At 36.9% G+C, this 26,379-nt stretch overlaps 4 protein-coding genes across 5 annotated transcripts; 1 reads left to right on the top strand and 3 right to left on the bottom strand.

Annotated features, from left to right (window-relative positions):
* Positions 1 to 2,506: 2,506 nt before the first annotated feature.
* LOC107761480 (phosphatidylinositol 4-phosphate 5-kinase 4-like) lies at positions 2,507 to 11,310 on the bottom strand. The gene is made up of 8 exons (XM_016579695.2): positions 9,328 to 11,310; positions 8,982 to 9,149; positions 8,730 to 8,895; positions 8,522 to 8,638; positions 8,265 to 8,458; positions 7,974 to 8,104; positions 7,717 to 7,795; positions 2,507 to 7,642 (listed from the first exon to the last, which is right to left on the bottom strand). Exons 1-8 carry the CDS (start codon positions 10,485 to 10,487, stop codon positions 7,351 to 7,353), a joined length of 2,307 nt encoding a protein of 768 aa, XP_016435181.1. The 5' UTR covers positions 10,488 to 11,310; the 3' UTR covers positions 2,507 to 7,350.
* A 1,444-nt stretch (positions 11,311 to 12,754) lies between these two features.
* Positions 12,755 to 13,255, top strand: LOC142180831 (uncharacterized). The gene has a single exon (XM_075252923.1). The coding sequence runs from the start codon at positions 12,755 to 12,757 to the stop codon at positions 13,253 to 13,255; it is 501 nt and encodes a 166-aa protein (XP_075109024.1).
* Positions 13,256 to 16,896: 3,641 nt separating this feature from the next.
* On the bottom strand, positions 16,897 to 18,487 carry LOC107761483 (uncharacterized). The gene is made up of 4 exons (XM_016579698.2): positions 18,370 to 18,487; positions 18,003 to 18,105; positions 17,503 to 17,575; positions 16,897 to 17,256 (listed from the first exon to the last, which is right to left on the bottom strand). Exons 1-4 carry the CDS (start codon positions 18,449 to 18,451, stop codon positions 17,008 to 17,010), a joined length of 507 nt encoding a protein of 168 aa, XP_016435184.1. The 5' UTR covers positions 18,452 to 18,487; the 3' UTR covers positions 16,897 to 17,007.
* A 1,935-nt stretch (positions 18,488 to 20,422) lies between these two features.
* Positions 20,423 to 25,962, bottom strand: LOC107761481 (sm-like protein LSM36B). 2 transcript variants are annotated; one of them, XM_016579696.2, is made up of 4 exons: positions 25,808 to 25,962; positions 23,441 to 23,570; positions 20,851 to 20,964; positions 20,423 to 20,759 (listed from the first exon to the last, which is right to left on the bottom strand). In XM_016579696.2, the coding sequence occupies exons 2-4, from the start codon at positions 23,553 to 23,555 to the stop codon at positions 20,713 to 20,715; spliced, it is 276 nt and encodes a 91-aa protein (XP_016435182.1). In that variant the 5' UTR covers positions 23,556 to 23,570; positions 25,808 to 25,962; the 3' UTR covers positions 20,423 to 20,712. The 2 variants fall into 2 exon arrangements, with proteins under 2 accessions (XP_016435182.1, XP_016435183.1); XM_016579697.2 differs by having other exon boundaries at positions 25,813 to 25,959.
* Positions 25,963 to 26,379: the final 417 nt, after the last annotated feature.

The raw sequence follows: 26,379 nt of genomic DNA, 5'->3' as shown, positions 1-26,379 counted from the left end.
TTCAGGACCCTCCTGGATAATGGGATTTAATTTTTTGTTTCAGGACCCTCCTGGATAATGGGATTTAGTTTTAAGTGTTCAGGACCCTCCTAGATAATGGGATTTAATTTTTTGTTGTCAGGACCCTCCTGGATAATGGGATTTAATTTTTCGTTTTCAGGACCCTCCTGGATAATGGGATTTAGTTTTAAGTGTTCAGGACCCTCTTGGATAATGGGATTTAATTTTTGTTGTCAGGACCCTCTTGGATAATAAGATTTAATTTTTTATTGTCAGGACCTTCCTGGATAATGGGATTTAATTTTTCGTTGTCAGGACCCTCCTAGATAATGGGATTTAGTTTTAAGTGTTCAAGACCCTCCTGGATAATAACATTTAATTTTTCGTTGTCAGGACCCTCCTGGATAATGGAATTTTGTTTTAAGTGTTCAGGACCCTCCTGGATAATGGGATTTAGTTTTAAGTGTTCAGGACCCTCTTGGATAATGGGATTTAATTTTTTGTTGTCAAGACCCTCCTGGATAATGGAATTTAGTTTTAAGTGTTCAGGACCCTCCTGGATAATGAGATTTAATTTTTTATTGTCAGGACCCTCCTGGATAATAACATTTAATTTTTTATTGTCAGGACCCTCCTGGATAATGGGATTTAGTTTTAAGTGTTCAGGACCCGCCTGGATAATGAGATTTAGTTTTAAGTTTTCAGGACCCTCCTGGATAATGGAATTTAATTTTTTGTTGTTATGACCCTCCTGGATAATGGAATTTAATTTTTCGTCGTCAGGACCCTCCTAGATAATGGGATTTAGTTTTAAGTATTCAGGACCCTCCTGGATAATGGGATTTAGCTTTCAAATTCATAGAGATATTTGGTAACATGATTTAATGCGCCCAACATCAAACCGGGGCAGACGTTTTCTTTGTTTGTTTATTTTGTGGAAATCAGGCGCCCACCTGAAGAACAAGGGAATACATTTTTCAAAGTTCAGAAATCAGGCATCCACCTGAAGAACAAGGGAATACATTTCAAAGTTCAGCAATAAGGCGCCCACCTGAAGAACAAGGGAATTCATTTTTCAAAGTTCAGAAATCAGGCGCCCACTTGAAGAATAGGGGAATACATTTCAAAGTTCAGCAATTAGGCACCCACCTGAAGAATAAGGGAATACATTTCAAGTTCAGCAATCAGGCGCCCACCTGAAGAACAAGGGAATACATTTCAAGTTCAGCAATCAGGCGCCCACCTGGAGAACAAGGGAATACATTTCAAAGTTCAGCAATCGGGCGCCCACCTAGAGAACAATTTGCCTACCTAGAGAACAAAGGAATACATTTCAAAGTTCAGCAATCGGGCGCCCACCTGGAGAACAAGGGAATACATTTCATGTTCAGCAATCAGGCGCCCACCTGAAGAACAAGGGAATACATTTCAAGATCAGCAATCAGGCGTCCACCTGGAGAAAGGTAAAACATCTCAATTCAAGACAGCTACAAGGGGATTCCACAGGGAGAATACAAGTCAAAAAGGCAACAAGAACCACAAGAGCAAGTTTGAAGAAATATATAGGATTTTGTAATGCATAGATCATAGTCTAGTCTAGCTTCTTTTTATTTTATCCTGGTGTAATGTGGGGTTCAGTAAGCAGTAGCAGCAGCAACAGTGAAATTACAGTTTCATGGTAGTCCCAACTACTAAACATTCTTGAACTACACTGACCTGATTCCTTTTTAGCCAAGGATATGTAGGCAACCTCGGAAGTAGGGTGCGGTCAAATCTTTCAAAAATGCTTCCCACAGAGTATTCAAACGAGCAAAAATCGCTCGTATCCGCTCACTTTATCTTTGCACGAAAACTCTTTGTGTTTCCGGGTAAAGAGGGGCAGCTGTGAGCACGTGATTTTTGCCCTATACGAATTATTCCCATAAATTCAAGAAAAATAAAAATATTTCCGTTATTTGCAATTTCGTAGATTTTCGTAGCAATTTTGTTATTGTTTACACTTTGTTTGTGCATTTTAATTAGTGAAAAATACAAAAAATGTGTTGCATTTGCATTTAGGATCTATTTTCACATTTTTGAGGTTAATTATTAAATTAGGTGCTTTATTAAAAAAATAAAAATCACAAGATTGGTTTACTTTTGCATCTCTAGCCTTTTAATTATAAATCAATAATTTCCCCCCTTTAATTTAGAAGTAATTAATTCTTGTAAATAATATGTTAGGTTTTATCTTAATTTAGTAATTTAATTACTTTTAGGAGTTTTTAATTTAAGTTTTAATTAAAAAAAAAGGGAAAAAAACAAACAAAAAGAAAAGGAATTAAAAAAAAAGATTTTGGAAAAGGGAAAAGGAAAGAAACTAATTTGGGCCAAAGTCCAAACAAATTCCCAGCCCAAATCTAACATCATCAGCCTACCCGGCCCGATTACGCCCAGACTCGTGCCCGTTCTCTAAACCCGACCCGCTCCACAAATACATACACTAATACACAAGACCCAACATATCGGAATCCCTAACTCCACACTCACTGTTCATCGTCTTCTTCGCAAAGCCGCGTTTCAACTCGTCAAATCCATGGCGAGTGAATCCAAACCCACAACCACGCATTCCTCCTTCTCTCCTCTTGCCATTTCTAATGGTTTCTGACACCAAAGATTCTCCCTCCTCTCACTCGCCCGTTGCTGAGATGTAACACGTGATTGGAAGGTTCTGAGAACGATTCGTTGGATAAGGGTGAGGTGTTGGATTGATTTCATTCAATCTGAGCCCCACATTCACCAGGGGTTCATTTTCAAAAGGGACCTCATCCAATTTGGAGAAGGAGGATTTTGGGGTAATGATTCTAGGGGATTTCGTTTGGGAAGGGAGGTCACTTGGGACATAGGGCTTTGAGAAAGCTTCTTTTTCTTTCTGATTTTTAAAACCATCTCAGTTTAATTCCAGCTACAATGGAAAAATACAAAAAAAAAACTGATTTTCGTTTTTGTGTTTAATCTGAGCCTCTTTGATCTCTGCGTTTGGAAGATCAGAAACTTTCATTTTTCACTAATGAGTTTGGTTTGAACTCGAAGGTTGAGTTCGTTTTCTTTCTGAATTTCATCTTTGAATTAAGGGAAGTGAACTGAGGTCTATTGAATGTTCGTGAGGTTCAAGTTCGTCGATTCCATTTCTACTGTTGTCCTACTGATTTGTTGCTGAACTTCGCTAGTATTCGGAGGCAAAAGGTGTATTATTAAGGTTTTAATTATTAAAAGAAGTTTGCAACTTCAGGTTTGGTTTTCTTCCTCCCATGTAACTCTGTTTTTTAACTGTTCATGAGCTATGGAATTTCTGAGTTTGCATCTCTTTGTTGTTGTCATTTAAGTTTTGTAGGGTTGAATCAGTGAATTCGAGTTTAGTTTCTTATTGATTTATGAATAGCTGAGAGTTTTTTTCGTGTAAAGTCTGTTGAGGTATGTCGATTTTCTTTGATGTGCTGTGGTTGAGAACTTGGTTCGCGTCTGTTTATTGACATTGTTTGGACTTAAAACTAAAGGTTGAGGTCCAGTTGTGTGAGCTGAGCTCAACCTTGAAGCTCTGGGAATTGGAAAAATAGTTTCTCATTTCTACTTTAGTCCTAATTCATTGAGTGTTATTACCTGAGAAATTTGAGTTAAATATTTGAATTGGTAGCATCTTCGTGTTGAGATTTGATTCCGACCATGACCGTTGGTTGGGAACATGATCTTACTTTCTTAAAAAAAGAACATGATCTTACTTTCTTCAAAAAAGAACATGATCTTACTTTGCATCAAATTGCATCTTTGTTTCATGTCGAAGTGCATTCTGATCTTCATGCTGTAAAAATTATGCATCTGATGTACTCATGAAGCAGTTACGTTGAGCATTTTGCTTGTTTTCTTGAGGTTGTACTTGAAATACGTTACTTGAATCCTAAAACTAAGTCTTGGTAATTCTTCTTACGTTCTTAAGATTGTAATAGGGTCTGGGTTGAGTCTTAGTGATCCATGTAGTATCATGTTATGTTTGATTTAAAAACCCGGCGCAAAGCTGCATTGGTTCGTGTTGTATTGAGTTAGACTCGTGTTAGTTTTTCTTGGTTTCTTCATGTTAAATGGTACGAGCAGTAGGATTCTCTATTGCCTACAAGAATTTGTGAATTTGGTATGCTGCTCGACGATTCATTCTTAGTGGATCATGGTCTAAAGTGGTGTTGAAGATAAATTGTTTTGCGGATTGTATATGTTCAGATTTGCTTTTTTTTTTTTTGCTCTTGTTCGAAAATTTGTCTGCTTAGTTCCTGCTATAAGAATTCTGCTCTTTCGAGCTACCGAGGAAGTCGATTTAAGCAGTAATTCGAGTCGATAAAGTGCAACATTTTGGACATTTGTCCAAACTGTTGCCCCTGCTGAAAATCTGCAATGTTCTGCACTATTTAAGCAGCAGATTCGCAGTCTTCTGGTGCAAATTCTGCACTCTTGGCTCTCATTGGTTCGGATGCTGGATAGTTTAATATCTAATTGAGGTTTAAGCTTTGACTGTTAGTTGTGCAAGATAAGTTTTCTTCAGCCATTTGCTGAACAGTTTTGAGCTGTTTACCCTCACACTCCCGTATGTTCCTCACCCCAACAGATTCGCTGATCAGCAGACAAATTGACTTAAGTAAACCTTGTTGATCAGTGATCTTTCTCATCATCATGCTCGGGTTAATTTTTCATTAGAAGCGCTTTTTGTATGTGAAGTTATCTTTATATACTATTAACAGTAACCTATTGTTGAATTTTCCAGCGTGGTAGTTCACTTCTTTTAATTGGAGTAGGCGTACATCTATCATTTTGATTCCATGGAATTGTGGTCTTATTTGGAAAACATTATGAAAAATGGGAATGTTGAGGAATAAAAGAGTAATATAAAGTTAGTCAGGTATTTGCTTTTGGAATTCATGTGTGTGGGAGTTATATTAGGCGAGACTAGATCAAAATCAATACTCTGAAACTACCTAGTGTGGATTAGCTTAGTTTGGGGGTGTGCCGTATTAAGCCAAATGTACAATTTATGGCCCTCAAAGTTTAGTTTCGAATTTTCTTTAAATTGTATTGAGGTGCGTCGTACCAAATAAAACCTCAAAAATGCATGGCCCTCGCTTAATTAATGCTTGAATCCTTAGAATTCGAGGCGTGTCATTTAGTTGAATTTCCATGGCTCTCGCAAATTTAAAAAAACGAGTAGTTGCTTTAGGCGCGTTATTTTAATTACTTACCTTCCTAAACCCGGGTTCGCATTTATGTGACCCAAATCCAAACCTCGACAATGTCATATAGAATGTGTTGCGGACTACGTGTGCATTTATGTGACGTGGCTCAAGACATATTTTAAATGACGCTGCAAATCTTTCTTTAAAAATGGTTTAAAGCAGTTTAAAGTCAAAATTTCACAATAGGCTAAAACATGTATTAAAATCAGGTAATAGGCCAATTATAACAGTTGAGCGACCGTGCTAGAACCACGAAACTCGGGAATGCCTAACACCTTCTCCTGGATTAACAGAATTCCTTACCCGGATTTCTGTGTTCGCGGACTATAACACAGAGTCAATCCTTTCCTCGATTCAGGATTTGATCCGGTGACTTGGGACACCATAAAATTATCCCAAGTGGCGACTTTGAATCTTTAAATGAAATAATCCCATTTTGATTGTCCTTTAATTGAAAAAACTCCTTTATACCCTTTCGGGGTGTAGGTAAAAAGGAGGTGTGACACCGGGGTCGCCTTAGGAACGGCCACCTCGCCACCCGTGGCCGGGTTGGAAGTTGAAGGGACGGTCTATTGAGGCACGGATTTGGAAGTTTTTGCCATCTGGCTCTGAAAAATATGAAGAATTGAATGTGAGGATGAAGGTTTGAAGGTAAGGATAAGGTTTTGAAGATAAGGATGAAGATATGAAGGCCAGACTTGAAGATTTGAAGAAGGAGTATGAAGATTTGAAGATGAGAATATGAAGATCTAGAAAACAATGTGTGAAGGTTTGAAGGGGTTAGGAATAAGTGAAGAGTTCGAGGGTAAATTAAGGAGCTCTAGAATTGGAAAGTAAAAAAGTGGGAAAAAGGATCAAAGCTTTTATAGAGAAGGGGTAATCAATGCGTGACATTTCACATTCGGGGATGGTCAACCGGCGGTTAACATGGGTCCGAAGTTAGAACGACGTGACTGATGTGATGTTTCACTGACCTATCAACTCGGTTGTAGCGTACGAAAGAAGGAACCGTAGTTAATTTATCGTTTCCCATCACTTCGATAAATCTACTCTCTAAGAAATGAGCGGACTATCTGTATACAGGTAAAATCGAGGGCAGAGCTTTCCCCGGTTCCCCTATGAGGAAACAAAAGGGAAGCACGGTTGGACATGACTATAGTCGAGGCCTAAGAATAACTCGTATCGAAATCCGGGAGGAATGAACGATGTATCTAAGATCGGGCACGGTGAAGTAACAGACCTAGAACAAGTATAGCCTCTGGACCTCGGGAAACGTGGAGAATGGTTATACATGATGAGTAGAGCGACGTAATATTCGCCCTCAACCGGATATTATGGCGTAAATACCGCCTAGTATCAACTGCAGATCGATATTTACAGGGAAAAAAAGAATTTTACCTTCTTTAGACTTGTACTAGGAATGAAAGGGGAAGGTTTCTTTCATCCTGACACACTGTGACACGCAAATCAAAGCAATAAAAAGTTTACTTTTGTCTTCTACCTATTGCTCAAAGTGTTCTTCATTCGTTCTCTTCTTTATACGCGACAGAGCTCGTACCGAAGGTCCAATCGAGGACGAATTCCACTGTTCAACCTAAGATTAGGCTTGGTTATCATATTACGATTGGTTTGATCATTTATTTTGTCTTTAACTTATTTACATGTTGTTCTTAACTATTCGTATTAAATTAAATCACATTTTGGGGGTTAACAACAATACCAGCAAAATTTGTTCGTGAACCATACTAAGCTCCTGAAGAATTAAGGAGCTTAAATCAATTAGTAAATGGAAATTTTGATAAATTCAAATAAATTCCACCTTAGAATCCATTGTTCCCTGCAAATACCTTAAAACAACAATTTTCATATCAGTCACATTTGTGTTGCTTCTGTTACAACTTTTTCTATACAATAGTACTCATCCTGAATTGTTTGTGTGTATATATATACCTATGATCATAAGAATAGTTTTAAGATGAGAAAATGCAGTGAAGGAGTTTCAACTGCAGATAAACAAATGGTGTACTGAGTCCTAATTAAGCTAGCTTGCAGTTTGAAGCCCTCTCAGAGAAAGGGAAGCATATATGTATGTTAATTAATTGTCTTCTATGAAAACTTTGAAAATGTAATCACGAAAACGCCTTGAGTACGCCTTTGGATCGACTGCAGAAATGGAGTTGGGATCACATTGCATAGACTTGTATGCATGCTCAAGCTTCTTTGTAATGTCATAGTCTTGAAGTATGTCTATGATACCAAAAAACAATATCACATCATACAATTCTCCTGTTGCTTCTCCTATTAGCTGAATCTCTCCCTCACTCATTTTCCTCTCTGTCCTTTCAACTCTTGCTGGCATGTTTATTCCTAATTTTATGCTTGCCCACCTGCAATTTTCATCATACAATCAAGAATCTTAATTCATGACAGCTGATTATGACCAAATTAGTTTCTAACTTACCCTGCCTGATCAAGAAGCAACTGATCCATATCTGCTCGAGAAAGACGAGGAACTGTTTCATTTTCCGAGCCTCCATTATCTGCCAAAAGGTAGTCATGCTTACTTTAAACTGGTTATGCCTGAATTATAAGGAAAGTTACAAATAAACGGATCTTCCAAATGAATGATATTCTATGACAAGCTAGAATGAAGTTATCACAGAATTCACTTAGCTTTAAAAGGTAAACATTCAAGTGTTATATAAAATTAGCACCAACCAATTGGTGTTCTACAACCAGAAGGTGTCTGGTCTTCACCACTATCTGCTTCTCTAAAATGTATTCCAACTAAAAGGCTGTAGTCCATCACTCCCTCTTGTTCCAAGAACTCACAATCCCTGTCAACTTGCCTGCAAAATAAATTATTTTCACTTTTCTTCTTTGAAATATTAAAGGATCATACACGACGACATTTCTATGAATCTTTGTTTTTTATGCTTGAATGAGATGTTGAAAGTTTCAAATGTCATCGTGTGTGAAGGACAAAAGGGGCCAAAGCAAAAAAATTACCTTCGGAATTCCTGAAACCATGTCTTTTGTAACCTGAAGATGAAGTTCAGATCAAGGTCTTTAAGGGTTGTGGTTGCATCAATCTCTGATTCTGGCTTATCAGTCATTCGGCCAAATGTTGATCCTTTCAAGTCGAATCGTCTATGAATTGAGTAATTTGTGCAAAAAAGATTCCCCATGATAACAAACCGTACCTAAACCATTGATGAATGCATTAGAATTGAACAGATTGTTTGACTTTACTTTATGTTGAATACCTTCTTCTGTGCTGGTCCACTTAGCTTCACACAATGCAGGCCATAGTACTTAGTCACAAGGGTGTTCTCAAACGCGCGAACATGATTGAAATAGGCACTTAACATCCTTAAAAGCACCTAACAAATCCATTGGCAAGAAAAATGATGAGAAGGGACAGTGATCTTTTGCAGAAGAAGAAATGCAATGCTGATTTATTTAAAGACTGACTTTTGTTTCTGCCTTCTTCATTGTCTTGATCATGTATCGATCATCGTTTGTCAAGTAGAAAAAACTTCCACTTTTTCCAGGGGAACAAAGCTCCCGGAGGGCATCATTACCACAAATTGATATCATATAATCAGCAGCATCCACTTTGAATAGCATCCGTAAAGCCCTGACAAACATATCGGATAAATGACTAGCTTCAAAAGTGTTTTAATTTGCACACTTATACTCCAATCTTGTATAATTAGGCCTTACCTGAAAACTTTTGGACAATAATCTTTCCATCTGAATTCACAAGACGGATGAGGTGGCGTGATCTTCGATCCTTCAGGTGGAAACCTTGTCCAATACTTCTCTCTAGGATCAAATGCTGATGGCTTGAGATCTAGTGATGGAGGAGGACCAGGCCTTCCTACTGAATGCCTATGCCATAAATTTACATCTCAAGTAAAAATCACACAAGAAAAAGCACTATTTTGAGCCTTGAAAAGGAACAATAAACACAAGGTAACTTGCATATTTCTAATCACCAAGCAAGATGATAGTATCTCAATTTGCAAATAATTCCTTGAAATATACATGAAAGTTAGAAGAAAGCTACCTGATTCCCAACTGCAAATTGAGCATAAGCTCATAATTCTTATGTCCTTTGGAAATGGTCTGACCTTGACTCTTTACAAACTTAGGAATCCTAATAGGGCTTCCTCTTAATAAATATCCATCAGTTTCCTGCAAACCAATCGTGGAATCATCCGAATTATAAGAAGTACTAGCAGAATTTCCAGCAGCATCCGATAGACGTATTCTCCCAAATTCCCTGTCTACAGGAGGTGCATCTATTCTCCCATCCAAGGACATTCTCCTAGGTCTAACATTGTTGTCCACCGCCTTAGATGATCTCCATAACGCGAGTTTTTTCTGTGAAGGCAATATCGGAACTTTCTCAGGCGGACAAATAGTACATTCTGTTAAATCAACATTGAAAACTTGTTGAGGATCCCATTCAAGATTGCCACCTTCTAACAATGATTCAGATGGATAAAATGTACCATTTTGTTCATTTGGATCTTTACTCCAATTTCCCACATAAAAACTCCCATCATTCCATCTAAATGTTCCATTTCCTTTAGGAAATCCATCTTCCCAATTCCCTTCATAAACATTTCCATTTGTCCAATACATTTTGCCTTTACCACAAATTGTCCCATTCTTCCATTCACCAACATAATAATTCCCATTCTTCCATGTATACCTCCCATTTCCTTCTTGTAATCCCCTGCACCATTCCCCATCATAACAATCCCCGTTTGCGTATTCCTTAACACCATGTCCATGTTTCAAATTCATTACCCAAGAACCTCTATACGTATCGCCAGTAGGCCCCGTGTAAGTCCCATCTCCATCCATAAATCCGCTCTTGAAATTCCCCTCGTACATTGCCCCCGAGGGCCAACTAAACGTCCCCTTCCCCATCGTTTTCCCTCTAAACCAATCTCCAACGTACATACATCCGTCCGTCCACCAATATTTCCCCTGTCCATGAGGGAAATTATCAAGCCAATAGCCACTATAGTAATCTCCATTGGGGAGAAATCTCTCTGCATGGAAAATTTCTCCGCTCGCGTGCTCTTCAATATCTTCTCGTTGCTCTTGATCATTACCTTCTTCTACCTGTGATGATCCTTGTGTACCGAAAAACGTGTTGGCACGTCTTCTTGTTGCAGCCTGTGTTATCCTTATAGTTGCCTCCCACGCCTTCATGTTAATGTCCTTTTAATTTCTTCTTGATCTTGACATGGATTTCAGCATCTTTTTCTTTTGTGGGTGTTAATCAGAAATAACTAGCAAAAAGATTGATGGATTTGATCTGTTTTCATTGACAAAATGTATTGTTTCAACCCTGCATGGACATGCAAAGAAAGAAAATTGCTCCCTTTTTTTTTTCTCTCTCTCTTTCTCTCTATTTGCTCGCTTTCTCTCCCTTTCTTTCTCTGTCCCTACTTTGTGATCTAATGAAGGAGACAACAAAAGCAATCAAGTACATTCACATTCTTTGTCCACATTTTGACCATTTTCTCCCAAACAAAAAAGTTGTCTTCCCTTTTCTTTTTCTTTGTCTCTTTTGGTTTGTTATAATATTAAGGGGGTACCTACAAAATTGTCTATCATTATTGGGAAAACAAGAACTTAAGCATGTGATAATACTGGTCAAAATGGTAAGTCTAATTAATTAGAAATAATATATACTCCCTCCGTTCCAATTTATGTGAACCTGTTTGACTGAGCACGAAGTTTAAGAAAAAATGAAGATTTTTGGAATTTGTGGTCCTAAACAAGTCAAAAAGGGGCCAGAGTATTTGTGTGGTTATAAAAGCTTCTCATTAAAGATAGAATTGTAAGTTTAAGCTAAATTGTTTTCAAATTAGAAAAGGGTCATTCTTTTTGGAACGGACCAAAAAGGAAATAGGTTCACGTAAAGTGGAACGGAGGGAATACTTATGTAATTAAACTTATTAATTGGAAGAAGCCAATCAACTAGTGGATGGACCATTTTATTGAAAAAATTAATAGCAATAAGAATAAGTTGAACAGCGATATCTATTAGCAGAATTTTTTTGTATAGAATTTGGGTCGAGAAGTTGTTTTTTCAATTTTTATCTGGTTGCTGTTTGGATGATTCAAAGGAAGACTTGTTCTGCTACAATAACCGTTAAAACAGCTATGAAAATTGAGGCTTTATGACATTTGGAGGGATGACCGAGTTTAGAGTTAATCTAATTTCCCATATTCGGAGATCATAAACTTCTCTTGAAACTACCTAATTAATGTGTTATTAAAAATTCTTTTTTATGGTTTCCTACTCGATATTTGTATTGCAGTCCTGATTAATCCAGATTCGCATCGCATAATGCTCATTAAAATGAAAAGCGTTTTCTACCAAGATTCTCGAAACTCCTAATTAAAAATGAAAGAATTATATTTATCCCCTAACCCTTCTCGGTGAAACTAACCAGTTTTCAAAAGTCGCAGCTTTTGAAAATGCCGCATTTCTTCAATTTTCAAAAGTGTGTAGATTCACCAATTAAGGATACTAATCAGATTCTCTACTTTTTCCTCTAAAAAATAACTTTCTGTGAGTGGCAGCTTACACATTCACCAAATGTGATACTTCGACATAATTATATACTAACAATGTTTTTTTTTTTTGCATTATTAATGTAATTTACAACTGATTTTCAAAAGAATGGAATCTCACCATTGAAATTATTTTAAGGGCTTGAGCTTAAAGCAAAAAAAAAAAAAAAAAAAAAAGAAGAAGAAAAAAGAGATAAATGTCATGACCCCACATCATCATGCCACGTAGGTGTCACTTGGCATATATTATTGACATATGGAAAGTTTACATATGAAATAGACTAGTACATGTGGGAAGGTAATAGAAAAATATGAAGATTTCTCATGGGAGACCTTAGAACCCTATGGAATTGCTAGGAAAGTCTTTAGAATATTCTAGCTATGTAGAATATTCTAGAGAACGGACTTACTTGTAAATATTAAAGGCCTTGTGTAATAATTATTATTTACTCACTAGCTCCTAGGAGACTAGTATATAAAGGGGGCTATTCATTTGTAACTCACAAAGCAAAACAATCAAGTACTCCATAATAACAAGCTTCATTTGGTGAATTTCTTTAGTCTTTCTTATCTAACATTCCCTTAACGATCTTGAGTGTAATATTTTAGGCTAACTTGGCATATCAAGATCGTACGAAAGGTGTGCAAGATCGTGAGAAAGTTGACAAGTGTCGCACGTGCGCTTAGTTCAAGACTAAGGACGTGACAACGTGGTATCAGAGCAAGGTTATGACTAAAGGAATATTAGAAAGAATACAAGAGATGACTAGAAGGAAGCTTTGTAGGGAACCAAGGGCGTGGTACTTTCAAAAGGAACCAATGTGAAGGTCCCTAAGCGAAAGCAGTATGACGGTGCACGGGACGCACCCGAGGTGGCAGACTTATTTTGGAGGATGGACAAGTACTTTGAGGTAGTCAAGGAGGATGACGAAGTTGTTAAGGTACACAACGCCTCAATGTACTTGACCGAGGTTGCCGCATTATGGTGGCGTCGAAAGTGTGCTGACATGGAGAAGGGGCTATGCAAGATTGAGACGAGCGAGCAGTTCAAGCAGGAGATGAAGAAGCAATTCTACCCGATGAATGTGGTGTACGAGGCTAGGCTAAAGCTAAGGGAGCTCCGACAGATGGCCATAATTCGAGAGTATGTGAGTGAGTTCACTACCTTAATACTGCAAATTCCGTCGTTGTCCGAGAATTCCCTTTTCTACTTCATGGATGGGTTGCAAAATTGGATAAAGCGGGAGTTAAGGAGACATCAAGTAGCTAGCGTGGATGAGGACATAGCGGTAGCCGAGTCGCTCGTTGGCTTCAAAATGGAGCCTCCCAAGTCAAAAGAAGGCAATGTCGAGAGGGGTGGGGAGATCATGACAAGGAAAATGGGAAAGGCATAGCCGAGATATACAAGGGCAATGGCAAGGGACCATCGCATAACGGATAAGGGTCCAAAAGAAATGGCAAGGGGTCGGCAAACGGTAGCGAGTACGTGTCTAAGGGAGGGTACTACTTCTGTAAAGGATCATATCGGGCAAGTGAATGGTGACAGTTAGGGAAGCTTGCAGCTATGATCGGGAACTTTGCTCAGGCACACAAGGGTGACGCAGGAGGGACTACTTGCATTGGGGGATGTGCTTGGAATCTAAGCCGAAAGTAAGGGATTCCAAAGCCTATCTTGGTGCCATGAAAATGAAGCATGATGGCAGCAAGAAAAGTTAGGTGGACATAGTTAAAGTGGATGGCGAGTTACAAAGTGATGGCACACAATCGGAATTAGATGATGCACCAAACAGAGGGGTCAAGTTTGCCAGTAAGGCTGGAATTATGGCGGACAGCCAAATAGGGAGTGGAAGCATGAACCCGATGCCTGATTAGCTGTTAGACTTGGTCGAGTCATGGGGAGATTCAAGCCAAGAGAAAGGAGAGGCATCCGATGAGCGGAGGATCTAGGCCATCATTGCTAGTCGTCCAAAGTACAAATGGGGAAAGAAGAAAGGTATCCAATACCTTGTGACATGGGAGGGCGAACCGCTTCATAAGGCATCATGGCTAATGGACAAAGATCTCCGGCGACACTAAAGTGATATGCGCATGTACGTATATATACTTTGTGCGAGTGCGGTGGCACATAATTGGGTGGGAGAGAGTGTCATGACCCGGCACATCATCATGCCATGTAGGTGCCACTTGGCATATTTTGTTGACATATGGAAAGCTTACATATGAAATAGACTAGCACATGTGGGAAGGTTCTAGAGAAATACAGAGATTTCTCATGGAAGACCTTAGAACCCTATAGAATTGCTAGGAAAGTATTTAGAAGATTGTAGCGATGTAGAATATTCTAGAGAAGGGACTTACTTGTAAATATTAAGGGCTTTGTGTAATAATTATTATTTAATCACTAGCCCCTTGGAGACTAATATATAAAGGGGGTATTCATTTGTAATTCATCAAGCAAAACAACCAAGTTCTCTATAATAACAAGCTTCATTTAGTAAATTTCTCTTATCTTTCTTATCTAACATTCCCTTAGCGATCTTGAGTGTAATATTTTAGGCTGACTTGGCATAGAAAGATCGTACGCAAGGTGTGCAAGATCGTGAGAAAGTTTTCAAGTGCCGCACGTGCGCTTAGTTCAAGACTAAGGACATGACAACATGGTATGAGAGCAAGGTTATGACTAAAGGAATGTTAGAAAGAATACAAGAGATGGCTAGAAGGAAGTTTTTTGGGAACCAAGGGCATGGTACTTGCAAAAGGAACCAATGTGAAGGTCCCTAAGCGAAAGCAGCATGACGGTTCACGGGACGCACCCGAGGTGGCAGACTTACTCTGGAGGATGGACAAGTACTTTGAGGTAGTCAAGGAGGATGAGGAAGTTGTTAAGGTACACAACGCCTCAATGTACTTGACCAAGGTTGCCGCGTTATGGTGGCGTCGAAAGTGTGCTGACATGGAGAAGGGGCTATGCAAGATTGAGAAGAGAAAGCAGTTCAAGAAGGAGATGAAGAAGCAATTCTACCCGATGAATGTGGTGTACGAGGCTAGGCTGAAGCTAAGGGAGCTCCGACAGACGGCTACAATTTGGGAGTATGTGAGTGAGTCCACTACCTTAATGCTTCAAATCCCGTCGTTGTCCGAGAAAGATTCCCTTTTCTGCTTCATGGATGAGTTGCAAAATTGGATAAAGCGAGAGTTAAGAAGACATCAAGTAGCCGGCGTGGACGAGGCCATAGCGGTAGCCGAGTCGCATCTTAACTTCAAGATGGAGCCTGCTAAGTCCAAAGAAGGCAATGCCGAGAAGGGTGGGGGAGATCATAACAAGGAAAACGGGAAAGGCATAGCCGAGATATACAAGGGCAATGGCAAGGGATCGTAGCATAACAGATAGGGGTCCAAAAGAAACGGCAAGGGGCCAGAAAATGGTAGCGAGTACATGTCTAAAGGATGGTGCTACTTCTGTAAAGGATCATATCGGTCAAGTGAATGCCCAGAGCTGGGGAAGCTTGAAGCAATAATCGGGAACTTTGCTCAGGTACACAAGGGTGACGCAGGAGGGACTACCTGCATTGGGGGATGTGCTTGGAATCTAAGCTGAAAGTAAGGAATTCCAAAGCGTATCTTGGTGCCATGCAAATGAAGCATGGTGGCAGCAAGAAATGTTGGGCGGACATAGTTGAAGTGGATGGCGAGTTACAAAGTGATGGCACGCTATCGTACTTAGACGATGCACCAAGTAGAGGTGTCAAGTTTGCCAGTAAGGCTGGAATTACGGCGGACAGCCAAATAGGGAGTGGAAGCATGAACCCGATGCCTGATTAGCTGTTAGACTTGGTCGAGTCATGGGGAGATTCAAGCCAAGAGAAAGGAGAGGCATCCGATGAGCGGAGGATCTAGGCCATCATTTCTAGTCGTCCAAAGTACAAACGGGGCAAGAAGAAAGGTGTCCAATACCTTGTGACATGAGAAGGCTAACCGCTTCATAGGGCATCATAGCTAATGGACAAAGATCTCCGGCGACACCAAAGCGAGATGCACGTGTACATATCGATACTTTGTGCCGAGTGCGGCGGCACATAATTGGGTGTGGAAGAGTGTCATGATCCGCCACATCATCATGCCACGTAAGTGCCACTTAGCATATATTGTTGACATATGGAAAGCTCACATATAAAATAGACTAGCACATGTGGGAAGGTTCTGGAGAAATACAGAGATTTCTAATGGAAAACCTTAGACTCTATGGAATTTCTAGGAAAGTCTTTAGAAGATTCTAGCGATGTAGAATATTCTAGAGATGTAGAATATTCTAGAGAAAGGGACTTGCTTATAAATTGAGGGCCTTGTGTAATAATTATTATTTACTCACTAGCCCCTTGAAGACTAATATATAAAGGGGGCTATTCATTGTAACTCATCAAACAAAACAATCAAGTTCTCTATAATAACAAGCTTCATTTAGCAACTTTCTCTTGTCTTTCTTATCTAGCATTCCCTTAGCGATCTTGAGTATAATATTTTAGGCTAACTTGGCATAGCAAAATCTTGCGCAAGGTGTGCAAGATCGTGAGAAAGTTATCAAGTGCCGAACGTGCGCTTAGTTCAAGACTAAGGACGTGACATAAAGCTAAGAGCCTTTTGGTTTGTATAAATCCTTTTACCAAATTAATCTTATTGATCAAATCTCTGGTTATTATATAGAAACTCATTTTTTAACATTTACAACCACATATATATATAGATAGTCCCCCAACTCTTCAGTTTATAGGAAAGATATACCCACGAATTAACACTACAAACATAAAACAATAATGGATTTAAGTTATACACTAATCATGTAAGGTTTTTTATACTATCATTGTAGTCTAATTGGTGATAACATATTAGATCATTTTCACCAAGTTATTAAGCATTAATATTTATTCTGACTGCAATATATTTGACTTGAAATTGTAAATATGTATAATATTGTCGATCCATAAAATTTAAACAGATCTCTGAAAATAAAAAGAACATATAAATGTTAAATGGTTGCAATTAATTGTATCTACACATACGGATCAGTTCTTCAACTTGTTTGAGACTGAAGTTTAGTGATTGTTATACATATTCGAATCGGTAAAACTGATGAAATTGTTTTGAATTATTAGACCTTATTGAATTTGGCAAGAACAAGTACAGTAGCAGAAGTAACAGCAGGAATGAAAATCTCATCTGAAATTGCTTGTGGCTTTATTCTTTGCTTGATGAATAATGCTGTCACAGGAACTCCAAATAGATAAAACAATGTATCTTTGGCTCCATATCCAATTACTTCTGATTCATGTATTAGTTCACGAAGAATTTTTCGAAACTCATCCTCTGTCAATTTTGTTCCTTTCACTTTGTGATACTTCTGAAAAATAAAAACACCAAAATTGTTCTAATTATTTAACGACAAGATGGGGTGACTATTTTTTGTTACATTAAAGTAACTTTAAATTTTATAAAATATTACTCGTTTTAACAGTAAATCATAAAACTTTATTCATTATAATAATCACCCATCACGAAACACCTCCCCCCTCCCCCTCCCCCAAAAAAATATATTATGAATTTGAATTAAATATGATATGAAATTTCTAGACAGCGAGAAACTTACTTTGTATACTTCCATTAGAGTTGTAGTGCTTGGAATCTTAATTTGCGTACTCCCTTGCCTTCTATTAATTTCTCTACAGAAAACAAAAATAAAAGAGAAAGAAAAACTTTTAGTTTCTTTTCTTCTTCTGTTTTTTTTCTTCTTTTATCCTTGTGATTGATTAAAAAAAAATAAACTAAATTTTCTTCTCGATGACCACAAAATAATACTTTAAACTTTCTTCTGGATGGGGGCAATGGTGATCAATTTGCAATAATGAAATCAGGCATGGTTAAAATTTCTGTAAACATAAAGATCATAAAATTTAGGTAAATTAAACAACAATATATAAACAAGTTGCAAACAATATAGATCACATTTTAGCTACTTTTTTTTTTATATTTAAAAATCCTTTTCTCAAAGATAAATTTGTTTAATCTTTTTTAAAGAAGAAATGAATTCCTTTCCAATCAATTACATCACATAATATTATATATTAGTAATATGAATAACTATTTTACTCGACCGTTTGGCAAATTGCATGGTAAAAATCAGCAGACGTCCATCTAAAATACTTGTCGTAGCATATTTCTATAATTTCATTGTCAATCTTCTCATCTCTTCCTGCAAAATAAATGACAAAAGCATTAGAAAGGATAAAGATGCAATATAGCAGTTTCACTTGTAAAAATTTAGAATGAAAAACTTCTTGCTTTACCCCCTTAATAGGCCTACCCAGTGCGTATATATCCAGATTAGCCCGACTCAATGTACTCCAAGATGGTTAAACAACAAAAATTCCCTTATGATCACTCTACGTAACATGACAAACAATACAGAAGTTCTTGAAAATATATGGTTGATGTTTGAAAAGCGGTTTATACACACCCTGAAAACTTTGACCAATTTTCGAGATGGCATGGCCCATAAATTGGAGAGCTCCTTGACCAATTTTCTTGAAGGTTCCCATAATTTGGAGATTAAGAAAAAATAAGGGGACAATGGTGGAGAGAGAAAGAGCTTTATATATTATATACTTTAAAAGAAATTTATATATGGATGTGATATAAGGCTTGGAAGGTAGGAAGAGTATATTATATTATATTCCTTGAGGTATGTGCAAAACCTTTTATGAAGTTCTCTAAATAGCTTTGAAAATGTATATCTACTACGAAAAAAATCTTTACTTGTACATTGTGTAAACGCCAAACCAATAAGTGCATAAACGTATAAACCTCTCTGACTAGCATATAGTATTAGAAAAGCAAAAAAAAAAAAAAAAAATGGCCAGCAGGGGTCTTGTGACACGAGTATAACGAGGAAAATTGGGTGAAAAGCTCTTCAGTAGAGTAAGCCTAAGGTGATTGCCTAAGAGAGATGATGACAATTGCAAAAGGAATAAATAAACCTCAAGCAAAATGAGTGATAAAAAGGTTTGGTTAATAGCATATATTTAAACTTCAATTAGTAGAATTGTGTATTTTTGGTCAAACAAACTACTAGGGATAAAATAAGGGGCGTACAAACCAAATCGAAAACCGCACAAATCGAAAAGTCAAATCAAACCGATTAAAAAATCCAATTAGGTTTGATTTGATTTGGTTTGGCATTAAGTGAAAAAACCCGAACCAAACCGATATATAAATATATAATTTTTATATATACTTCTAAGACTTTTTATAGAATTTTCTTTAAAAAATATTTAAAAATATTTGTGATTCTCTTATGGGACGTAATATTTAGTTAAATATGAAGTGCTCCATATTTGTTAACTTTCAATAATGAGTTGTACGATCACTTTCTTATCAAGTGTTAGTGAAATGTATCAATCTCTTCGTTCTTCCATATTTATATGTCAAGATTTGTTAAATTCTTATATCTTTTTCGAATTTGAAATGCTATTTCGATAATCTAAAATTAAATAGAACATATCATTACATAGGTTCATATTTATTTTTATGTTTAATTATTAAATTCGATTAATATTGAAAGTTTACATTAATGTAAAATTATTGTCAGCCAATTAAAAATAACTATCATGTGTTACTAAGAAAATTCTTCCATAAGAACATTTTAATAGATCATATGTTTACTTATAAAAAATTCAATAAAGGAAGATTGAAACAATATTCATATAATAAAAAAATCCGAAAAATTCGACAAAACGAACCAATCCAAACCGATGTAGTTGGTTTTGTTTGGTTTGGTTTTGATAAAAATCAAACCAACCTGGTTCATGCACACCTCTAGATAAAATAATGTAAATACTTGCCTTTTATGCAAAGAAAGCCATTTTTCGTATTTCATAATTCTAATAAGAAAGAATCTAATATCTTGCAGTACCAACTAGGCTAGATTCTAAGTTCTCAATAGATGCCAAGTTTTACGTATCGCTTGATATTCCAATTTGTAAGGATTCATTGCCATTGAGATATTTCAGGATAGATAGAGAAGCAGAAGCAGATTCCAATACGCTGAATGCTCTTTAAATTTTCTAGAGCCAACAAGAATTTCGATTAACACTAATATTACAATACCATAGTTAAGTAATAAATTGAAGTAAAAATATATATTAACTACCTCTCATTTAGTGATATTAGTAGTAAATACGTACCCACGTATTTACACAAAACTAAGCAATTTATCTTATGCTGTTTAAAACTAAAGTGAGAATACATATCATTATACTATAATTAAGTGACATGTGTATATGAAAGCCACATATTATACATCCATTGATTTAGTATAAACACCGAGTGCAGTAACTTTTTACAGTAGGCGAACAGCCGAACACACATGTCAAGTATCCATTAAACACCAGATGCAGAGAAACGTTTTCTGCGCTTAATAACCCAAAGAAGAAGCGGGGTGCTGAAGACTGACAAGTGGCATTTAAACATTAAGGCTACACTAAACCAATATCGCAAATTTGTAGATTAGGTGAATCAAAGACAAGTACTATATATGCAATCTATTATCCAAATAAAGTCAGAATGGAACTGTGAACACAAATACAGATCCACCATGAAAAGTTTGCTATTTCTTCATCCTGGCCATGGGAAAAATGACATTGACTCAGTAAAGAAACAGCAATCAAGATAACATCGATGGTCTACCAAAACCTACACAAATTACAACATTCAGAGGAAAATTCATAAACAAGTCGTGAAAAGTCGGTTACATAATTAAAACTGCCAGGATAATTAGGACCAATCACTCGTATGCACGATGCTAAGCTCCCTCTCCCAGCGTCCTCTTGGATGTGCTGATGTAAAGCACTGCATGCAGAAAAAACTTTCAATATTACCTTCAGATCATTAGAGGCATAGGTAAACTAGTGCAGAGTTAGATAACGAGTTTTTTGCTTACCATTATTTCCCCGTATGAAGGCATCACCATATTTGTTCTTCAATTGCCCATTTACATATTCTTCTGTTTGTTCCATTGCTATATTCATGTATCCATCTAAGCAGGCTAGGATACCTACACCATACAATAACAATTAGCATTTACTTGAGTTAGAGTTTTCCTCCAACATATTGAAAAATGAACATTACCAGCTGAAGATCTTCAGCAATTTGCAATGATATTTAACTTAGGCCAGCAGTCAGGTTTTCAGCTAGATTGCATGTGAAGACCTCACTCTAATAAAGCTTCCGCCTTACCATGTAACTATGCAGGTTGAAAGAAAAAGTTAACACCAGCTTGCATGAGCTTGCTCATATTGCTGGTCCCAAGCCCGAACAAAGGAGGTAGTTTGCGGTAGGCTGACAGCCATCGTAAAGCTAGTCAGTGTTAATGATGAATTAGAGAGCTTCTAGTACATTTATTCCGTATAATATTGATCTACGATGAGCTTAAATAGAGTGACATTGTCAGTGAGGATTCAATATTAATATACCCGACCCAAACTTGCTTTGAGATTGATGCGCAGTCATTATTTTTGTTGTTTGGAGTCATCAAGTGCAGATATTAAAGGAGTAGTGGCATATATAAATGAATGTGGATAAGCCTTGCAGCATACATGCAGCATGTGGTGTATGTAAATTGTAATGTAAGACTTGGCTCCTCACCCGTTAGCTATGTTGCTCGGTCTCTTCAAAAATGCCATCAGGTGCGTGTCTGCGTGTCTGATCCTCCAAAAATAGTGTATTTTTCAAGGATCCGACACGGGTGCAGCAACATTTTTGGAGAGTCCGAGCAACATAGCCCGTTAGTATCGTCTTAAGTTCCTCCAGTTCTATACTAAAGTTTTTTGACTCATATCCCATATGAAATTCAATGGATTTATTGTATTAATTCAAACATCATAACCATGGTCAACAGTCTTTCACATTCCCTCTCTCCCATTCACTGTCAGACTCGAAATTATATCCTTTTTCTTCCAAATCTATCATGATAGAACTGATGTAGCTCAGTCAGTTAGAGCATTCTTCCCCTCAGTCTACAAATCATCGGTCTCCCTCAGGAAACTTAATATTGTCTAGTCTCTTTCCATAAACAAAGGGACCTCCACCATGTTTCATGAACACCACAGTTGGTAGCAGGCATGGTGGGTTAATTTTCATATACTAGCTCAAAATTAGTACTGGTACAACTTTAGATTGACTCTCATTAAACTATTCTGCAAACGTATCTCCATTTGGGTCATGTGTTATGATTTTTTCACTGATGTCGTAACCATAAAACTTAATTAGTGACCCATTTTGACGTGTCATATTGTCTCCAGTGAGCAGCCTCTCCTGTTCATCCAGTTCTAGTTTAAATTTTTGACATGTGATCCTTTAACAATTCAATAATCGGATTTATCTTACTAATCAATATAGTCTAACCATAGTTAAAACATAATCTTTCCGCCAAAATACAGTATAAGTCATTGGCGGAATGATTGGAAAGATTATCTTTTAACTGTGGCTAAAGTATACTAATTGGTAAAATAAATCAAATCCATTGAATTGTAAAAGGTAAAAATGTGAAAAAATTTAAAGTGGAACGGGACGAGCAGGAGAAGATGCTCACTAGAGGAGCTGAATCCATGAATGTGATGGCTCAGAAGGATTGTAGCTGAAAATTTCCCATTCTAAGATACTCTACATCAAGAATATATTGCAGAGAAGGAGAGAAATACCAAATAACAATGCAATGAAGCATTCATAAGCACCAAGAAAGGACAGTGAAGTCAAATTCATATAAAGATTTCTCTCCACATAACATATTATTCAGGAACCCATTGGCAAATATATAAAACAACTAATAAAACCAATCATTCATACAGGAGATCTAGAGGACAATAAAGTATACTAACCAGTTACACAGTGCACATAAACTTTGAATACAGTATTTCCAACTTTCACATATGGTTAAATCTCAGAATGAATGTTCAGTATGTTAATTGCATCAAATGATTATTAACTTCAGGGCAAAAAGCTTAGTTTCTCTCCCAGAATGCAAGTCACAGACGCCTACCACAAAGATCAATTTTTCATAAAGTATTAGTACAATTTTATTACAGAGCAACACCTATTTTACAATCCATCGGTTTAGATATTTATTACACAGGTAAATTGGGATGACCGCCAGTTTGATCTATAGACCATTAATAGTCAATGCAAACGGTTGTCATTGTTTGTTTGATAAGGCAAATGGTGGTCATCTTACATAACAGGGACTACCAAATATTTGAAATGTGATGATAAGAAAATACACATCTGTAATGTGAGAATACTCAACATTTTTCACTCTACTAGAACCTTAATGCTGTGTCAAAGCTTTAGTATCTCAAGGAACATTTCATCTACTCTTGTTACTAATTATTAGAGGTCCAAATACAAATCCTGAGGCGAGAAAAGGTCAACTACCGCTACATTTGTTACTAGTATACGTGATAATATGGTTTAGTCATGTTGTTGAAGTAAGTTCAAAAGAAATATAAGAAAGAAAAGGAACCAGAGTGACTAACCTCGATAGTCAACACCTGAGTTCAATTTAACAACAACAGGCCGTCCACGGATAGATTTAAGAAAATCTGCTGGAGTTTTGGTGGTTGCTGATCCTTTCTCTCCTGTTCCACTCATTTTTGATTCCTTACTCTAGCATCTCAAAAGCAGTAAATTATCAGGATACAACTTACAAAACCAGTATAAAACACTACCGTCCGAGTAAGTTACAGTATCATTTGACACAAGAGAGTTAACAGTGTATGCATTGGCAAAGAAAATTGAAGTATCAGAATGTAGCCACTACCTACCACCAGATTTTTTCCCCTAGAAGCATTTTAAAGGGAAAGTCACATTTTCTGATATAGAAAAGGACTCAAAACTGAAATCTGATTGCAACATTCAAATGGTTTTCTGAGTCTTCAACTACAATTGATTTTGCAATTTCTGGGCGTCCTAATTCAACTTTTAAGATGATTGTATTTCAAACTTTGTTTGATAGGCCCGTCATCGAGTAAATAAATCAGCTTCTAGCCCATTACCGGACAAGACATCCTTTTCAACTGGGTGGGATCAGATTCAGGAAGATGTCGCGCATTTTGGAGTTCAAGTCTACCCTCAAAAGTTAAAACAAATTTGCATGCAGGGTGTGCTGAGTATTCCATTCAGTAATAGACCATAAAACCGATTTACTGCTACGTCTTCGTAAGGCCTATCCAGCATTCTCCACAGCACATGCAGAGTTGTTTAACTTTCGCAGGAAGGGATCAAAACCCTGGGCTCTACAAGTTTTTCCTGTAGCATCATTAGCGGGGACCCCTGCAAGCTCAGCCATCACAGCGCGAAGTCCCTCATGCGCATCAGAAAATTCTGGACTCTTTTGGGTTTTAATATTTTCAGATCCAAGGCATGTTATATATGAACCAACTACAAATACCATAGCAAAGGATCAAACTTGCATGAGCTTGCATTTTTCGATATACATCTCTCTAAGAGGCAAGTCTAGAGCACACTAAACGACTTAAGAAGGAAGCACTAAATAAATCTAACTGGGCTTTAAAAGATGCCCAAGGAACTTTACAACTACTCTAGTAGATCATGAGGTATAGAAAGAGCCTCTCTTTTTTTTGTGCAAACTCTAAATGAATTCCACCACTCATTACAAAAGAAACGTAAGAGCTCTTTATATATGTGTCCTCCAGACCTCAAACGACTTTTACAAACTAAAGTAAACGAGAAGACAACAAGAAGATATTATCTTCTAATGAATAGCTCAAGATGGCTTAAATTGACACCTAAAGGCATATCCTATCTTGGAGGTGGACACCGCACAATACAAAGACGTACAGTCACCACGTTTTGACTTTTCAGGTTGATAACCATTAAAAATCAACATTTAAGAGAGATGAATCACAGGAAAGGCATTTCATGAGATCCCAGCCTTAGGTCTAATAAGGCTCAAACTAGTCTAAAATATTCCAGGACATACTTTATGTGAATACATCCACCTAAAACCAGAGCACAAACTTTTCTAGTGTAAACCAAATGATAATCCTCCGGAAAAAACAATTAAAAAAAAATCCTCCGGAAAGACTTTAAACTTAACTGAAGATCATACAGGTAAGAAAATGCTGTTTGCCATCAACAAAATGTGCTCATCCCACAACACCCTTAACGTACCACTGAATTGCACACTTGCAGTACAAGACAAATCCCACTATAAAAAAGATTGGCAGTTCCATAGATAAATGTCTTCATAATTGGTTGTGGTGTTTTCTCAACTCATGTCCCTTTAAGTTAAATTGTTGTTTCCCATAAATCACAAATCTAATACCTTTAACCAAGGCTTTTCATCAAATTGAAAAGAAAAAAAAAATTGTTTCTTTTAACTGAGAAAACTTGCTAGCATTACAGAGCGGGATCAAAGTTAGTACTTTTCGAATTGTCAAGCTCCAAGATCAGAAATTTAGTACAAAAAGTGATTCTTCAGGATCAAAGTTAGTACTTTTTGAATTGTCAAGCTCCAAGATCAGAAATTTAGTACAAAAAATGATTCTTTCCCTAAGATTGGTCAACTTCCTTCAATACAATCAGCTCCAGGGAAAAAAAACATAACAAAAAGGAGTAAAACAGGAGCAATTAACCCTTTAGTTCTGGAATATAACAAATTCTCAAAATTAACAAAGCTTTTTATTTTATTTTTTGAATTGTTGTGGTATGTCTTAAGTAAAAGATGCGGGACACGAATCCCAAATCAAAATTACATAATGCAATATGGATTTTGTATTTCTTGGAGCATATTGTAGCGATAGAAAGACAACTATTTCAAAAAAAAAAACGCAGTAAAAGGGCAAAGTAAGAGAAAAAGAAACAAAAGTTCAATAGTGTACCTCACCGACTGATTCTTCAGCAAGGAAGAAAACTACAGAACAGAGAAACTTTGAAGAGCCGAGGGATTTTGTGCGAAGCTAGGGTTTTGAGTTCTTTGTTTACAAGTTTTGAACTCGTGTATATGAGGGGTCTTATTAAAGACTCCTTATAGTCCAATAGGATGTGGAAATTGCAGATTTCACCCTAAAGTTTTTGTCATTGTTGTAAAGTAGGAGTAGGAATTAACGTGACAAATATTTGAATCCATTCCTAAACCCGTCAAACAACAATTACAACAATCCATCCCTATACATTCTCAAAATCTTAATATTTTGGGTTCATAATATTTCAATATAGTTCTTTCGTTTAAAAAAAAAAAAAACAAATGGTCCAAGCCTCCCACTTAGTGATCACTTGGTATTTTATGCATCTTTATTTGTGTTCTAGAATATTATCCCATAATAGGTAGTAATAATTATTCGAACAATATATACTATACCAATAAAAGCAAGGCACGTGGCTTTTATATACTCATTTATTACTTAATAATCATGGTAAAATGATGTGTGTTCTCACTTTAATTTTTTACTGT

This window comes from Nicotiana tabacum, chromosome 5, assembly GCF_000715075.1.
Source record: "Nicotiana tabacum cultivar K326 chromosome 5, ASM71507v2, whole genome shotgun sequence".
Taxonomy (NCBI): domain Eukaryota; kingdom Viridiplantae; phylum Streptophyta; class Magnoliopsida; order Solanales; family Solanaceae; genus Nicotiana; species Nicotiana tabacum.
This window is presented reverse-complemented; position numbering and strand designations above follow the sequence as displayed.